The following is a 17,741-nucleotide window of genomic DNA, read 5'->3' on the forward strand; positions in this document are numbered from 1 at the left end:
ATCTCAGTAGTGACGTTTGGACAGATAGGCCCAGGCGATTCACCAGTTTATTAAGTCGTATTAAAACAGTACTTTGATCCCAAATTTGGAGTGGGGGAGGAGAGCAGCTCACCTCCCTCTGCAGTTGCCAGGCTTGGTCCCCCAGCGGGCCTTGAGTTCCTCTGCCCAGGCCTGGGGCCCTCCTGTGATGCTTGTCTAGCTCCAGGCCCTGGGAACCTGGCCAGGCCCGGAATTCGGGAAGAACGCCGCCCAGAGGGTGGTTAATCGGTCACAAGGAGCCAGCCACCAACCGGGGGTAATATCTGAGGAAGAGCTTTTTGGCCAGGTCCACAGTGTCACCGTGGGGCTGGCTAGGATACTTTTGTGTGCTGAGGACAAAGGTCTGCTCCAGCTGGAAGGCATTCTGGTCAAACTGCTGCTGTTGGAAGGGAACGCCTCGGACCAGGCTCTCCACCAGCATCTCCATGAAGAGCCGCCAGCGCGGGGTATAGTAGTCAGCCACCAGCCCCGCCAGCTGCTTGTTAGCGTAGTCCAGGATATTGCCCTCGGGCCCCCACAGGGTCAGCTGGTAGCGGCTGTTCTGCTCATAGAAATGGGCCTCGGCCTCACTGACGGCCGCTGCCCGGGCCTGCTCCAGCCAACTGCCCAGCAGGAAGCGGCTGTCACTAGCCAGCACCTTGTCCAGCGAGGGCAGAAGCTCGTAGACCAGGATGCCCGCCGCCCTCAGCAGGGGAACCAGCTCCTTGTTCAGGTAGGCCGTCCTCGCCTCCCCATAGTACAAGCTGACCAGCTCCTGGGCCGCCTGGCGAGTGACGTCCAGCAGGTCGTAGCGGAAGGTGGGGCTAGTGGCCAGGCTGGGAGTGGTTGTTAGCAGCAGCCGCCAGGCCTCAAACACATCTGATCGATTGTACCAGACAGTGGTAGTCATCTTCAGGGACGGCCTCCTGACCAGGGGGCTGCGATTATGCCCACTGCAGGCCTCACCAGAGCAGTTGTAGACGCTCCTGAGAAGTAGCCTCCAGGCGGCCTCCGTATTTCTGTGGGAGACCCCATACCGACGGGCCGCAAAACCAGTCACCCAGGCCTCCAAATCTGCCACTGGGTCCTTCCGCCAGCCCAGCTCCGCCATCAGGGCATAGACCACTTCGTTCTGGCCAATACCCTCTGGGGCCATGCCTGTACCTACCATGGTGGAATTGGGGAAGAGGCGGGCAGCGGCAGGACCTCGGTTCACGGCCTCCAGGGCCCCGAACAGACCGTGGTTGCCCCCAAAGTTATGCAGCATGCACCAAATAAAGGGCTGGCCCTGGAAGGAGGCTGTACGGATGTACACAGGCTGGCTCTCAGCAAACAGGTCCAGAACCAAGAGGCGGCCACGGGGTACGGCCCCCAGCACAGCACTCACCTGGGCAGGCCCCCAGAACTGGGGCTGGTGCTGGAAAAGCCAACCTTGGAGCAGCCACACGGCGTCAGGGTCCACTGTGGTTGGGGCAGGGGTGGAGAGACAGAGAAGAGGGCTGATGAGAGGAGATGGAGCAGGGGAACATTCACCCCATTCTACAGATGAGGAAACAGGTCCAGAGAAGTTAAATGACTCTATCACGGGACACTCCTTCCCGTCACCCCCAGCCCACGGGGCACAGCATCCCACACAGCCTTCCCATCTGGAAGCTCCTCCTCCCAGCTAGAAGCTCCAGGGCAGTGTTGTCCAGCTTTATGAAGCATCAGAATTTCCCAGAAGACTGGCTAAAACGGATTCCTGGGCCCAAGCGCAAGTCATTCTGATTCAGGAGAATCTGCAGACCTGACAGGCTCTGGGGTGACGCTGATGCCGCCAGTCCTGGATCACGCTTGGAGCAGGCGCTCACTCTCAAGGAAGCCGGAGCCAACGGGTTCCCTTCCTGGCTGACACAGCCCACCCACCCCTACCCCCCGGCCATTCCTGACCTGGCCCCTCTCTGCCCCACCCCTGCAAGTGGCAGGAAGGAGCACTGGGTTCACATCTGTGCCCCAGGAGGAGCATCCACCGGCTTTGAACACATCCCCTAACCTCTGGCCCGCGTTACCTACCTCAGCTCGGAGGCAGAGGCCAAACAGAACGTTTTCAATGGCCAGCACTTAGTGACTTTACTCTGGGCCAGGCATCATTCTACTTACGAGGGAGCCTCATTTTACAGACGAGGCAACTGAGGCACTGGCAGGGAGGAAGTGGCAGCGCCAGGGCTGGAGCAGGCTGTCTGGCTCCAGAGCTCACCTCTCCACCACAGTGTGATTAAATGAGATGGTGTGTGTGTGCAAAAGTACTTGGTAGACCATCAGGTGATGTGAGTCAGTGCGACGGTGTTGTTCCCAGTCTCTTTTCCCACCCCACCGAGCTGTGCCACGCCTCCCCTTCCCACCTCCCCTGGCACCGAACCTGTGACCATGGCCTGATAGACAGAGGCTGTGGCTGAGGCAAGGTAGGAGGGCTCCGAGGAGGGGGGCTGCATCTCGTTGAAAGTGTCGGCCCCGTAGATGTGGTCCGTGCCAAACTCTTTGGTCAGTTCCCGCAGGAAGAGACTCCCAATAATAGGGAATAGAGGATCTTCCGGAGCCAGGAGGAAGGAGCAGGAGTAGGAGCAGTTGAAGTGTCCCCAGCTGCCCAGCTGGGTGACATTGACTTGAGGGAACACCCTAGTGGCAGGGGGCAATCCAGACATTTACCGGAGGCTGATGTGGTATCCGCGGCCAGCTCACTAGCTTCTCTGCAGTTCCTGGAACCCATCCCAGTTTCTCCTGCCTCTGTGCCTTTGCACATGCTGTGCCTTGTGGCCGGAGTCCTTTCCTCCTCCCTCCCTGCTTATCTAGCTGGTTATTCCTTTAAGTTTCACCTCATCTGGAAAAGCTTCTGCTGTCTCTCCCCCTCCCATGGGCTGAAACAAGCAACATTCAGCTTTTCAAGATCTGGCCCAGTGCTGAGCCCTGGCTTCCCCGCAGAGGCGGCCCAGACAGAGAAGTGGGCCCATGTGTATTCCTGCCCTTATCCCTGCCCTGTCTCCCCCGTCAACCTGTCACCCAGCAGGGGCAGAGCACATCACACGCCTTTGTTGCTGCATCCCCAGGACCCAGCACTGAGCCTTGTCTGACAAATGTCTTCTGACTGTATGAATGAGGTTCTGGCCACCCAGGCGGGAGGTGAAGGGGTGGCCAGTAAGGCCAGCAGCATGCACTAAGCCCTGTGACAGTCGTGGGAACCAGGTTGTCATGGGCATGAAGGAGGTGGTAACCAATGCTGAGGGTCCCAGCAAAGCTACCTGAAGGAGGGGAGGTCTCGGCTGGACTTTGAGGAATTTTCCGGTCACAGCAGGGGAAGAGTTGGTAGCACAGAGAAGCAGAAAGGACAGAGAAGACTGGCGCACCCCAAGTGTCACTAAATAAGAGGTGCCACTTGCGAAGGCTGTGCCGAGCCACATATACTTTACAAGTAAGGAAACGGAGGCACAGAGCAGTCATGTAATCTGAGTCCAAGTTCATGTTGCTAGTCGGTAGCAGAGCCAGGAATCAAGCCCACGCCTACATCCAGAACTTCAGTTTTTATTTTAATTACATCTTGCAGGGAAGGAGAAATTTCCTCTCTGAGCCGAGCAGGGGGTGGAGGGAGGAACCTTACCTGGTGATAGCCTTGGGGACATGTCCTGCAAATGCAGGTAACACTGGGGTCATGCCGAAGGAGCGCATCCGGTCCAGGATCCGATGCTGGGGACAATGGAGGGGGAGCTGGTAGGCATGGCCCTGAGGGCGTAGGTCCTCACTCCCCCAGGGCACACAGAGTTCCCCTCAAGGCCCAGTTAAGAGCCCTGAGGCTGGCCAAATACCACCCTCCTTGGCCCATGACTCTCTAGCACTTTCCAATTCTGCCCCCTTTCGTTCTCCGTCCTTTTACCTGTAGGTAAAGCTGTTTGAGGTGCCAGGAGCGGGGCAGGGGGCCACCCCAAGTGTGCAGGTTGCCCATGCGCCCCCAGGCCAGGAAGGCAGGGCCAGTGAAGTACTCATCGATCTCTGACTGGGTCAGGCCCAAGTCCAAGTATACCTGAGGAGGAGGGCGATCCCCACACATGAGTACACACAGATACATTCATCTCCATTCATTGATTCATTCATTTCACAAACATTCATCTCTTCTCTGTGCTGAGCCCTGGAGTTACTAAGACAAAATGTGACCCTTGGCAGGAGCCCAGAGTCCCAGAGAAACAGACCTGTGAACAGGTGAGTTTACTAATCTGTCAGCCTTGTCGCCAGGGTGAGGTGAGGCACAAAGGGGCTCTCCCCAAAATGGGGAAGGGGCCTTAGAAGGCCTCATGGAACGAGGCTGGCTAGAGTGATGGGTGAGGCCAGCTCCACAGGGGCCGAAACGGGGCCCAGTGCAGCCAGAGCCCTCAGGGCCCAGGCACAGAAGCGCCCAGGCTGGGGACAGCCCGAAGGGGACAGGAGCTCCTGAGTGTGACAGCAGCAGGTCTCCGCCAGATTTGCACCTCAGAAAGGACGCGGCTGGAACTCAGGAGCCAGGAGTCCTGTTCAGAGGCTCTTGTGGGGAAGAGGGTCATTCATTCTTGCGTGACTGGGGCCACGAATAAGGATAAAGAGCGCTCCTCTGTGTTTTGGCTCAGAATAGAAGGCTGTTTCCAGAGGGCTGGGGCCACCGTGCACGCCACGGACACTTCTGAAGCCTTTAGTCTGGGTACCAGACGCTGTGCTGTGGGGGAGGCAGGGACACAAGGGGAAGGAGGATGTGGTGGGCACGCACCCGCTGCCAGATGGCCTCCTGGCCGCTCCAGGCCAGTGCCAGGTTGATGCCATTCAGTGCCATCCAGTCCAGCTCCTTCTCCCAGCGGGCCCAGTCCCACCACACGAAGGAGTAGCTGTGCGTGCACACATTCTGGTAATAGCGGTACCTGCGGGCAGGGGCATGAGCCGCGGCATGTCCCTGGGGGCAGTGGGGATGTCCCCCACCCCCCCACCCCAGATCTAGCCCAGAGGGGAGGGGTCCCAAATGTAACCCCTCTCCTGCTTCACTCCAGGACCCACCCAGGTGGAGTTGAGACTCGGTACTGAGGCAGGAGGGAAGGGAGACTCAGGTGACAAGGTGACCAAAGTACAGCCATTTTGGTTTTAGGCTGACCCTTAATCTAAAAGTCAGCAGGTCATAAAAAGAGTCACAAGACCCCACTCCCTCGGGCAGTAAAAGCCACAAAGCCTGGACATTCTTAAAACTTCTCCTTATGGGTAAATCCACAACCCAATCACAACCCTGAAACAATGGAAAAGCTAACCAGCCAATGTAAAGGTTAAAGCCAAAGTGAGAGGAAGCCTCTCCCTATATGGATAGCTAATTTAAAAAAACTTATAAATCCCTTCGTTAGAAGCAAAGGGGTGTGTGTCGTACCCCTCCTCTGGGAGGAGAGGTCCCTGCTTTGTGAAGTAGCACCTTTCTTACTTCTAGACTTCCTAAGTCTTTGTCCCTTTCTCTAAACGGCTCGCTCTTGAATCTTCCTCCCAAAAAGCCAAGAACTTTCTTGGCGAGGGTCCTGAGACCCTCCCATTAGGGGCCTCGGACTGTGGGCATCAGTACGGGAGCTTCCTACGTGCCCCCGACCTGTAGCCAGGCAGGTATCTGGGAGAGCACAGCTGACCCTTCTAGAGCCCCCTTCTGCACCGTGTTTAAGTGCTCTATGGCAACACCGGTCCCTATCCTGGAATGGGGGGGGGGGGGGGGGCGGGTCTCTCTCCCCACAGTCTAAAGGGGAGACAGATGAGTGAGCACACGACCTCCCTGCGGTGGGACAAGCTCCAGAACGGAGGCTGCGAGGGGGTGGATACCATTCCTCTGTGGTGCATCTTCCAACAGAAGGTGGGGAGGGAAATGACTAGCGTTTTTTGGTCACTAATTATGCACCACAAATTCTACCCCCGTCACCGTGCAAATCCTCACAACCAACACTGCGCGGTAGAAGTCATTACTTCCACTTTTCAGATGAGCCAGCCGAGGCTCTGAGAGGCTAAGTGACTTGCTCAAGGACACACACGGCTTTGAGAGGCAGAGCCTCTGAGATCTGAAGCCAGAGCTGTGCCACCCTAAGGCCTGCGCTACGTTCAGTCTCGGTCGCTGCGGTAGCGACCGGGAGAGCGCGGGGTGGGGCGGGGACTCAGCGAGGGGCGGCGCCCCGGGACGGGAGGCAGGTGCCGGCAACCGCGGGGGGGGGGGGGGGGCGTGGAGCCCGGCGGGCGGGCGGGCCCCGTACCTGTTGGGCGTGGCCTCGGTCAGCTCCTCGGGCACGGCGGGCAGCGGCTCGGGCAGGCGTAGCTGAGAGCCCGACCAGGCCACGTGGCAGCCGCAGAAGTCGCGCAGGTAGCGGTGCAGCCCCGCGGCAGCGGCCACGCCGGTGGAGCCGACCACCCGCACTCGCGCCCCGGCGCCGCCGCCGCTCAGGCGGTAGGTGTCCAGGCCGGACTCGGCCGCCAGGGCGCGCTCCACCGACACCGAGAAGGCGGCCGCCCGCCCGGGCCCCAGCAGCCGGGCCAGCAGCTCCCGCACGGCCGCCGCCTCCCGGGCCTCGTCCCCGGCCGAGCCCCCCGCGGCGGCCAGGAACAGGAAGCCCAGGACCCCAGCCACAGCGGCCCCCATGGTCTGGCGGTCTCAGGCTGGCTGCGGCCCCACCGGGCATCCATTGGGACTCAAGGCTAGGGGCGGGACGACCCGCCGTCCAATCAGCTGCGGGCCTCAGGCCACGTGGCACAGAAGTTAGTGCACCAGGAAGCTCGGGAGAGACCGCGCTTCCGGGTCCCGGACCAGCTCCCGGAGGGTGTCTTCTGACCGACCGCACGTGGTGCTGGAGCGCGTGATTCCACTGTCATCAAAAGCCCGGGATGTGATCCGCTGCCCTTCACGAGCGCCAAGGAGCCGTTGTATCTGAAGGGCTTTCGCATGCAATTCACTGTCCTTCCGTCCGGGCAACTGTCCACAACAGATATTTTTATGTGGGGTTTTATTTTGTAGCAGGCATTGCCACCCTTCTCTGGGGGAGACCTAGAAACCAAACACTCACATGAAGATCTCAATTACAGTTGTGAGGCTGTGAGGAAATACAAAGGTACCCGACCTAACGCTTCCACACTTGATCTTAGCCAAAAGGCTGAGAAGCGATTAAGCCTAAAGCTTCTAAAAGGAAGTGACATTTAATATGAATTAAATTGGAATTGACTAGGAAAAGAGAAGAGAGAATTTCGGGCAGAGAACATGTATATAGGAAGACTGTGGAAGGGTAAAGAAAGCTGGGCAGATTTGAGGAACTAACTAAAAATTCCAGAAGTTGGAGGAGAAGTGGGTCATGTGAGCCTGGTCTGGCTGTGGTGGGGCAGGGCCTGGTGGGTGAGTTAAGGGCTCTCCATTTGATCCTTAAAGGGTAGCTGCAGCAGGACAGGTCAGGAGTTACCTTCATTTTACATATTGGAAAACTGAAGCCAGAGAAAGGATGTGACTCGGACAAGCTCAGTAACTGATAGGAGAGCATGTCCAGGACTAGAACCCAGACCTCCTAACTCCCAGACTAGCGTTCTTGCCACCGTTCCCAAATGATGCAACTTTTCAGGCTGCCTTCCTGGGCAGGATGGGGTTGGGTGGGGCTATGTGGTGGCAGGTAGAGATGGGGCCTTTAGGAGGACCACACTTTCTGAGAGGATTCTGGGTCCTTTTGGAGGCAGATGTAAGTTTTTCCAGATTGTCAGGCGGGAGTGAAGCAGCTTAGAGAAAGGGGAGGGGTCAGAGGAGAGTTGCCAGCCCAGAGAGAGAATCCAGAGTCTGGACCAGAAGAGAACATGGGAGTCCACTGAGCTTGCCCTTTTCCTCTGCCACCTGCCTGGGCACAGGCACAAGCTGCAGTCCCCCTGCCTTGTTCCCAGCTCAGCCAGCAGCCTCTGCAGGAGGTGCAGCCCTGCTCCCAGTCACTTCCTAGTGTCAGGAGGTTCTCACCCTATCCCAGGGAGCAGCTCCAAAACCAGCCCAGAGAGATGTGCCCTCATGTGGCCCTAGCCTATAGCCCCCCAGGCCCCTGTCCACTACCCTCCAGAACCCACACCCCCCCCCCCCATTCTCCCTCCAAACATTCCTTGCTCTGGATAAGACTTGTCAGACTCTCCTCCAGCATTTCTAGATCTTAGGGAACATAAGCGTTGGGGGAGTTGGGCTGTAGATTGTCAGGATTCAGCGTGCCTCTCTGTGGGGTCTGGGTCCACCTCTCTGTGGGGTCTGGCGGGGGTTGCTGGCAATGGCCAAAGATGAGGGACACCGTCCACATTCAAAGCCTGAGCTCATGGGTGCTGGGCAGGAGCCTCACTGATTATAGTGGACATGTCACACTGTCTCTTTGCTCATCTTCCCCACCAGGCTGGGAACTCTTTGAGGACAGTAGGGGGCTGGATGAAGAAACTACGCTACATCGACTGGATGAAATATCAAGCATTTGCTTGAAAGAAAAAAAAGATGAGGAAAATGTGTGGTGTTGATTCAGGATGTTCTGCAAACTATACATACATAGTTCTATATATAGTTTAATTACAGTGGGTATAGCAAACTCCCATTTGTGTTTTATTTTATTGTTATTTTTAAAACTTTTTTTCAATGTCTATTTTTGAGAAAGAGATCGCAAGCGAGGGAGGGGCGGGGGGGGGACAGAGGATCTGAAACGGGCTCTGTGCTGACAGCAGAGAGCCCAGTGTGGGGGCTCTAACCCATGAACTGCAAGATCATGATCTGAGCCGAAGTTGGACACTTAACTGACTGAGCCACCCAGGTGCCCCGCCAACATTTTTGTTTTGTTTTAAAAAAAATTTTTTTACGTTATTTTTGAGAGAGCGAGAGAGAGCAAGTTGGGGAGGGGCAGAGAGAGATGGAGACACAGAATCCAAAGCAGGATCCAGGGTCTGAGCTGTCAGCTCAGAGCCTAACACCGGGCTTGAACCCGGGAACTGTCAGGTTATGACCTGAGCCAAAGTCAGATGCTTAACCGACTGAGCTACCCAGGCACCCCGACTTTTTTTTTTAATGTTTATTTATTTTGAGAGAGAGAGAGAAAGTGTGCAAGTGTGAGCGGGGAAGGGGCAGAGGGAGGAGAGAGAGAGAATCCCAAGCAGGCTCCACACAGCCAGTGCAGAGCCCCACATGGGGCTCGATCCCACAGTGAGACCCCAGCCAAACCAAGAGTCTGATGCTAAACTGACCGAGCCACCCAGGCACCCCTATTTTTCCCAACTTTTAGAATCTGAAGGGCAGCTTGATGGCTCAGTTGGTTAAGCATCTGACGTTGGCTCAGGTCAGGATCTCATGGTTTGTGGGTTCGAGCGCCACATTGGGCTCTGTGCTGACAGCTCAGAGCCTGGAGCCTGCTTCGGATTCCGTGTCTCTCTCTTTCTGCCCAACCGTGCTCACAATCTCTCTCAAAAACAGATATTAAAACAAACAAACCCAACTGTTTATTTTCTGTCAACCTTATTTCTTTTTGTTTGCCTTTGTGGAACAGTAGCTCAAGACCACTCTGTGGGTTGTTCCTATCCATTCAGTGGCCTGAGCAGTGGGAGCCGCAAACCAGTCTTCCGTGGTGGCTGGGCGCCCCAGTCTTCGGCAGGGAACTGCTGAGTGGGCCCAGAGCGCACCAGCACGCCTGCAGACCAGTCTGCGACTTCCGGTGGAGTAGCTGTGAACTCAGGAGCTTGAGCCGTCTGTTTACCCCGAAAGTCCTCCTTGGTCACAGCCTTTTCAGCAGCGGCCTGCGCTTGCTTTTCCATGTCTTCACGATCTCTGTAGAAGTAGAGACCAAGCATGAGGTGGCTCTGGGGAGGCTTCCCGGATCTGGATGGGGAAGGTTCCAGAGCGAAGCGGCCAGCAACAGGGGTGGCCCCTGCAGCACACTTCAGCACGGCTCGCTGGTCAGGACTACTGGACGATGTGACACTGACACCAGCTGGGTTTTCAATGGCAACAACGGCATGAGCTGCCAGTGGAGGTTTCTCTCCCAGGTTCTCTTCGGATTTATGATGGAGATACCATTCGTCCCCTTTCCTTTTGTAGATGTACCGGAAGTCAGGGTGGGTGCCACCTAAGCGGGCTCCTGTTGCAAGAAATTTGAGGACATCCTCCTCCTTCATTTGCAGGACATAAAGCGCTCCGGACATTGTGAAATTTCCCTTTAAGTTATGACAGGAGCGCAAAACAATGCCCGTAGGGACCCCTCCCTGGGTGTCCCGGAAAGCTCCCATTTGTGCTTTAAAAAAACGAAAGGGGCGCCTGGGTGGCTCAGTCGGTTAAGCATTCAACTCTTGATCTCGGCTCAAGTCATGATCTCACAGTCTGTGGGTTCGAGCCCTGTATCGGGCTCTGCACTGACAGTGCAGAACTTGCTTGGGATTCTCCCTCTCTGCCCCTCCCCGCACTTGTACTCCTTCTCTCAAAATAAAATTTTAATAGGTCATGTAAACAGTGGTTGCTGTGGGTGGGGCACTGGGACTCTCAGGGCGGGAGGAGGACTTTTGTAACAAGCCCTTTTGTACTGTCTGATCATTTTCCCATGACACATTTTATTTTTCAATTACTGTGCGTGGAACAAGTGAGCTGGGCTCTCCGCTCTCCATCTGTCTCCTCTTTTGTTCTTGGCCAGCCTGACCTTCTGCCTATGTACCCCAGAATACCTCCAGGGTCACTTATCCCTTTCTGCCTAGCTGTCACAGCCCGCAGGATCCCACCTACCTTCCGAGTGAGGAGGAATGGGTCCTTCCTTATCTCGCCACCAGGGGACAGCCCACACCCAGGACATGCCTGGGGAGCTGGGAGAGCAGGCAGGTCATTGAGAATCTGAGTGGAGCTCCGATGTCCCTTCCACACAGGGTTCCTGGGGGCAGAAAGAGGCGCAGTCCCAGTGAAGGGCAGGACGGGGAGTAGGATCTTGAAAATGGCGATGGCATTATCCCCTAGCGCTATAACACCAAGCTGGCCCATAGCCACTCTCTCCCACACTTGTTCCATGACCTCAAGATGAGGAGAATTCCCTGAACAAAGCACAGGCTCACTCAGCAGAGGTCTGGGGTCCAGGGATTCCACAAGAAGGGGAGCAGCATACAGGGCATGTCCCTTAAAAACAGAACAGTGGATCCATCCTGCTTCCCACCAGTACCTGAGGGCTCCTGGGATTTCCCACACCCTCCATGGCCCAGGTCCTGGTCAGTCCATCTTTAGCTGGCTGGGCTGGAGGCGGCGCAAGACCAGGAGACCCCAGCAGTTCCGCTCAGCCAATGACCTGCCAGCTCAGGTCTTTTCTGCCTGGGCAAGGGACGAATTTCTCCCTGGGGAAGCCCTAGGTCTCCCGCCCCCTGCCCCATTTTATTGATATATACCAGAAAGTTTACCAATTTAAAGCATGCAACTCAATGAGGTTTTTTTTTTTAAAGCAACTTCACAGTTGTGCAACCATCGCTATTGTCTAATTTTACATTGTTATCATTCCCCACAAGAAAACCTGCACCCCTTAGCTGTCACTCCCATTTTGATCCTGCCCCAGCCCCATCCAGAGCCAGTCCTAGGCTAGCCCATCCACTTCTGGTCTCTACAGACTTTCCCATTCTGGACATTTCACACAAACGAAATCACCCAATATGTGGTCTTGTGTCTGGCTTCTCAGCGTAACGCTCTTGAGGTTCATCCGTGCTGCAGCCCGTGTCAGTTCTCCGTTCCTTTCACTGTGGAAGAGCACCTTTTGTATGGACGCACCACCCTCTGTTCGTCCATTCACCAGCTGACGGACATCTGGGTTGTTTCCATCTTGGAGGAATGAACGGTGCCGCGATGCGCACTTGTGCCCGAGTTTGAGCACATTCTTTTTTTTCCCATTTTTCTTGGCTGGAGATGTAGAAACCGAGTTGCTGGGTCGTAGGTTAATTCTATGTTTAACATTTTGAGGAACCACCAGACCGCTTTCTGAAGGAGCTGCACCATTCGCATTTGTAACCGTCCCTTCCCAATCACCGCCTTTCATGGCAGATTTGATGTGGCAGATCCCCTTGTGGTTGACCCGTGGTTCCCTAATGATGCCGAGTGTCATTCCCCGGGCTCACTGCTTACTCGTGTTTTTCTTCCTAGAAATGCCTTTTCAAATCCTTTCGTTTTTTAAATTAAGGAGTATTTTTTTACCTTTTATTTTTTAAGATTTTATTTTAAATTTATTTATGTTGAGAGATAGAGAGCGCAAGTGGGGGAGGCGCAGAGAGAGAGGGGGAATCCCAAGCAGGCTCCTTGCTGTCAGCGCAGAGCCTGATGCGCAAACTCTCGAATCTGCGAGGTCATGACCTGAGCCAAGATCACCCAAATCAAGAGTCGGATGCTTAACTAAGCCACCCAGGTGCCCCTAAGATTTTATTTTTAAGTAATCTCTACACCCAACGTGGGGCTGGAACTCATGACTCCGAGATCAAGAGTCGCATGCGCTTCCCACTGAGTCAGCCAGGGGCCCCTAATTTTTTTTTAAACCTTTTAAATGAAGGTATTTGTCTTTTTGACTGAATTGTAATTCTAGATACACATCCTTTATTAGATAGGACTTACAGTTTCTCCCAGCGTGAGGGTTGTCGGGGTTCTGTCCCTTAAAGCACAAAAGCTTGTCAGACCAAAGCCCATATCTTATTTTTATCTGTTTGCTTTCGGGGTCTACTAAAAATCATCGCCTAACTTACGGTCATGAAGACATTTTCATTTAATCTCCCCTAGGAATTTTAGTTTTAACCCTTACATTTAGGTCTATGACCCACTTTGAGTTAACCTACACACATAGTGCGAGGGCTCCAGGCCAAAGTTGTTCTTTTGCACGTGGATACCCAGTTGTACAAACACTTGTTGCAGACCGTTCTTTCCACACTGTATTGTCTTGGCCCCTGTGTGGAAAATTGATCGGCCATAAACAGGGCTTATTTCTGGACTCTGAATTCAATTCTATGCCATTGATTCCAAATATCTATTCTTAGTAAGCCTCCCTTTTGAGTCAGTAACAGAGCAGAGGCTAAAAAACTCATCCTGGACTGTTCGCGCAAGGAGTCAGCGGGGGGTGATGCACCCAAGAGCCTATTCTGGGGCAGGTGGCCTTTCGGGGAAGAGAGGGTTCGAAGATGGGGGTGGGGGAGATAAGGAACACGAAAGGGTGTTCCTGCCCCTGCTCACCCTCCTGGGGCAGCAGTTGTCGGCCCGCTGTCCACGTTCCCGTGCAGCCCTGTCCTGGAGGCCCCAGGAGGCATGGAGAGGGAGGGCGAGCGAGAATGTGGGTGCCTTACATCGCAGTTAGGAGGGAGCCAGCACCCTCCCAGCCCACCCTGCCTGCTGGCTCTTCAGCTGCCTGCCTGCCTGCCTGCCTCTGCACCTCACAATCGCCCGCTGCCTGGAGGAACACGACGCTGAGCTTCCACTCACACCAAGGCCAAGGGCATCAGGGCTCAAGATAGCCAGGCTACTGAGTCCTGGAAAGCACACTTGGAGTAGAGGGAGAGGAGGGCAGGCAGATGTCCAGGCTCCCCCTTCCCCCACTGTCTGGGTGGGTAGTGTGGGAAAGGGGGGTGAGGATGATCCCCTCAAGTCCCTTCCCCACCGAAGGCAGGATCTGCAAAGCTGCTGGGATTGAGGGAGGGGAACGCGCCTGGGAAACCTGAGAGGTGACAATTTCACAAACGGCCCGGCCGGGCCACTGCAGCTGTGGCCTCTGATCACAGGAAAGCAGACACGCTGGAGGAGGGGCAGGGGCATGCAACACGGGGCACAGGGACAGACAGCCTCCCTGGTAGAGTCAAACACACTTTATTCAGCACGGGAACGTGTGAACAGAAGGGCCTCTGGCAGGGTTCCGGACAAAGAGCTCTGAGGCAAACCCTGCTGTAAACAGAGCAAAGGGCATCATGTAAACCACCAGCCCGGAAGGGAGGGCATCTGCACAAAGTCGGGGCAGGTCACACTGGCCAGCACATGGTGAAGCGGGGGTGGGTGACCCATGCCCAGGAGAGTCGTGAGCAGCTCTAAGTAACTCAGAAAAGCCAGGGTAGGAGGAGGGCAGGGGCCTGGCCAATTCAGGGGATTATCTCGACCACTGAGGGCCACGGGGTTCGATTTGGCTGAAGCAGCCCGGGCTGCTGTGCCAACACATGATTACAAGGCCCTGAGAGCCATAGCCTGGCATGGGGGGGGACAGGAGAGGTGGCCCTTGGGGGTGCTCACCATCGGCCCACAGGGCAAGGCTCTCACAACCAGGGGCACTGTGGCCCTGGCGGTCGCCTCCAATCAGCAAACTGTAAATGGCACCGACCTTCCCTGCCCAGGACCCCGCTCCCTTGACTTGGGACCCCAGTGGAAGTGGGGAGGGGCAGTGGAAGGCAGAGCAAGGCAGGTCCGTAGGCAGAACCACCTCTGATGACTACAGTCTTGCCCTCGAGACTCACGATTAGGGGTGGGGAAAGGTTGTGGGGTCTGCACCCAGAAATAGCCTCTGTCTGAACCGTGCGCCCAGAGGGCATGCTTGTGGCAGGGCCCACACATGGCCTGAGAAGCAGCAGCCAACCACAGCAGGCAGCCAGGACCTCTGTTTGGGTCACTCCCTGCTGTGCTGTTACACCGGGTACAAACAGGAGCAGGGGGAAGGAGGGGATTCTGGGAAGGAGGAGGAGAGGGTGCAGGTTAGGGAGGTAGTGTTGGGTATACCCTGGGACTCTTGGGAGTGACAGGGAGAAGCCATGCACGACGGCACAGCTGGGTCCAGCTAAATTCCCAATTAACAACTGCTCTGAAGGCCAGAGGGATAGGCAGAGAACAGAAGTGCCCTCTTCCTGGACCCGCCCCTGCTAACCCAAGAGTGGGTGGGGTATGTTCAAGAGCACCCCTACCCCCAACCAGTGACTAGAGTGGCAGGAACAGGAGGCTCAAAGTCTGAGTGTGGATGTGAAAGGTGCTTCTTCCATGGGCTTTGGGCTCACACGTAAAATGCAAACTTGCTCACCACCAGGGGACAGAGGAGAGGCTGTCTTTGGCTGGACAGAGGCTGGGAGGGCGAGGCCGGTGCCCAGTAGGTGTGAGTGACAGCCAGAGCCCAGCTTCTCTCTAGAAAATCACTATACTACACAGGAAGTTGGTGGCGGTGGGGGACCCAGGGAGGGCTGGATCTATCTAAATGACTCACAGATGGGAGGGTGTCTGGGATGACACAAATGCCCCGATACCCAGGGATCACAACTGACAGGCGAGAGGAGCAGAGCTAACAGCTGTGGAGGGACGGGGGGCGGGGGGGGGGGGGGGGTGGCCTGTGGTACACAGCCCTCCATGGGGCTCACTCGTCAAACTTCCCTTCCCGAATGTGCTCAAAGGAGAAGGGTAGGAACTTGAAACCGGTTCCGCTGTAGAATTTATTCTGGAACTCGACCCTGGGGAAAGGGAAAAAGAAAGTCATCATTCCACAAAATCCTTTTGGGATTTCACAGTTGGGCTAGGAAGATGCTCTGATGCTCCTCCCCTCATTTTCCTACCTGAGCTCAGCCTTCGGCCGCCCACCAAGCCCCAGCCCCCGCCCGCTTCCCACCGTGCACACAGGCCCCACTTCTGCAGCCAGGGCCTGCCTCAAACCTGCCCTGGGCGAGAGTGCAGAACATCTCCACACTGGTTTGTCCTCAATTCTCGCTCTGTCCTACTGAGCAAGAGTGTTTCTGCAAAACTCTGTCTAGCCATGTGCTAAATGATTGGCTTGGGTCTCTAACGACAACGAAGAAGTGTCCCCTAAACACCCCTCTCCTGGCAGGGGCTCCCAGTAGACCTCTCTGAGAAGTCCCTGGGCGGCAGGAGCTCTGGCAAGCACCCTTGTTTGTTTCTTTTCTTGCTGGAGTTAGGAGAAGGGAGGGTTGCGAGTAAACGCTGGGTGATGGGCGCTTTAGAGGAGGAAATTCCCAGGAAAGGGGGGGGGGGGGGAAATCAGGAGGGGAAGTCTTCTCCAAGCAATGGCCAAAATATTCTCCAACTACAAAAACATCTGAGAACGAATTCTTCTCCCAGGGGCTGAAAGGAAAAGCAGAGCTTCACCTCCCTTCCCAGGCAGCTCAGGATCCATCCCCAATGGTCTCCCTGGGGCCCCTTCAAACTCTGAGGGGCAGGAAGACCGCGCTCCCGGCAGCAGAGCCAGGCTCAGCCCGTGCTTCCCCCTGCACACTCCCTGGATGGCTGCCCAGCAACCAAATCACCACCAAATATGGGCAGAAAAATGCATGATTCAGAGGAAAAAAAAGCCAAGGAGAGCTGCCCTGAGGAATAGTTTCCACTCAGTGCAGTGTGCCCCTGGGGGCACAGAGCCCCCACAAGGACAGGCAGAGCTGGGGGCGGGGGCGGGCTTCAGGCAAGGGCTCTGGTGCAGGGCAGGGCTTCATCCTGCCTCCAAACCAGGGGTGGGGGTGGGGGGTGGGGTGCCTGCACGTTGGAAGGGCTGTCTGCAGCAGAGGTCCTCAGAGGCCCCGTCAGCCCTGGGGTGCTGGCTGAGAACACTGGAGCTGCCAGCTCCACCCCCTGGGGACAAGAGGTGAATAGAATTTTCTGCGTGGGTGTAAGAACAGGCAGCCTTCTCCTCCCAGCCCCACATTCCACAGGCTGGGCCCAGGTCCCCAAGCCTCCTGGACTCTGGAGAGTTCCCTGGGCCAAGCCCCTCAGGGAAAAAGGATCTGGGGGAGGGGGCTTCAAACTGAAGTCAGTCCCAGGATTCCCGGCAAGAGCGATTCCAAACCAGGATCTGGACTCGTCCCCATATCCTAACACCCAGAGAAGTCCTACAAGCTACAGCTACTCAGGCCTCTGTTGTGGGAATTAGGTCGGTTCCCACTTCTCACCCGCTGCTGCTGGGACCGAATGCTTCAAATGCTTCGTGCTGGGTAGGCTGTTTGCATATGGGAAGGGCATTTCTGAACAGCTAAAAACAGCCTCACATCCCATTTGCATTCAACAATATATAACCAGATGGTGGGTAAGTCACCTTAGGGTCTATGAGGAGATCCCCTGGCTGGCTAATCACACAAACAATTCAAATTCCAAACTGGCCGAATGAAGTAGAAGCGTCAAAAATTTTCAGATGCCCATGGGATCACCATCCTTCTCTTGCCATTCCTCCGCCTCATCTATCCATGGGGCCCAGTGGGTAGGAAGGGGGGCACGTGTCCAGGGCCATCTTGGGCATCTCGGGGTCAGCTTGACGTCACCTCCCTGCTCAGCCTCGCTCACCCCATCCTCCCAGAACAAAGTTGGAAAGCAATCTCCCTGTCGGGCTCCCCACCCTCTTCTCCCTCCCAACCAGGGAAATGTGTGCTTCCTGAGAAAGTACAAACACAAATTTCTTTGCGCTGGGGCCCACAGGGCCCTGCTGGCTGTCCTGCAGGTCCCTCCTATTTTAAGGGCCTGCTATGCTACTCAGGGAGCCTCCAGGGCCTCAAGTCACTGAAACGTACCTCCAGAATTCCACAGTTGGGAGGAGGGCCTCAGGAAGTCGGATGGGTTTCTGTGTCACCCCTTCCAGCTCCAGGACCTGGCAAAGGCCACCCAGTGACCCAGAAGGGTAAGTGGGAGTCCACAGAGCATTCATTCCTGCTATGTAACAGGAAACCTTGTTTCCTTGAGTGCAGGAAGGAGAAAGGAGTCCTGGGCCTCCTCCCTTTCCTGGCAGGCT

The 17,741-nt window shown here is 55.9% G+C and overlaps 2 protein-coding genes across 10 annotated transcripts in view; both read right to left on the bottom strand.

Moving 5' to 3' along the window:
* Positions 1 to 29: 29 nt before the first annotated feature.
* Positions 30 to 6,725, bottom strand: NAGLU (N-acetyl-alpha-glucosaminidase). Its single transcript, XM_058702665.1, has 6 exons — positions 6,279 to 6,725; positions 4,784 to 4,931; positions 3,923 to 4,069; positions 3,650 to 3,735; positions 2,417 to 2,673; positions 30 to 1,479 (listed from the first exon to the last, which is right to left on the bottom strand). Exons 1-6 carry the CDS (start codon positions 6,659 to 6,661, stop codon positions 269 to 271), a joined length of 2,232 nt encoding a protein of 743 aa, XP_058558648.1. The 5' UTR covers positions 6,662 to 6,725; the 3' UTR covers positions 30 to 268.
* A 7,117-nt stretch (positions 6,726 to 13,842) lies between these two features.
* The window catches only part of ATP6V0A1 (ATPase H+ transporting V0 subunit a1), a 56,796-nt gene continuing 52,897 nt past the window's right edge, over positions 13,843 to 17,741 (bottom strand). For all 9 annotated transcript variants that reach the window (XM_058702651.1, XM_058702649.1, XM_058702648.1 and 6 more), the window contains one exon: positions 13,843 to 15,468. In XM_058702651.1, the coding sequence (XP_058558634.1) occupies positions 15,375 to 15,468 (94 nt within the window). In that variant the 3' untranslated portion in view covers positions 13,843 to 15,374. The remainder of the gene's footprint in view (positions 15,469 to 17,741) is intronic.

This window comes from Neofelis nebulosa, chromosome 16, assembly GCF_028018385.1.
Source record: "Neofelis nebulosa isolate mNeoNeb1 chromosome 16, mNeoNeb1.pri, whole genome shotgun sequence".
NCBI lineage: Eukaryota > Metazoa > Chordata > Mammalia > Carnivora > Felidae > Neofelis > Neofelis nebulosa.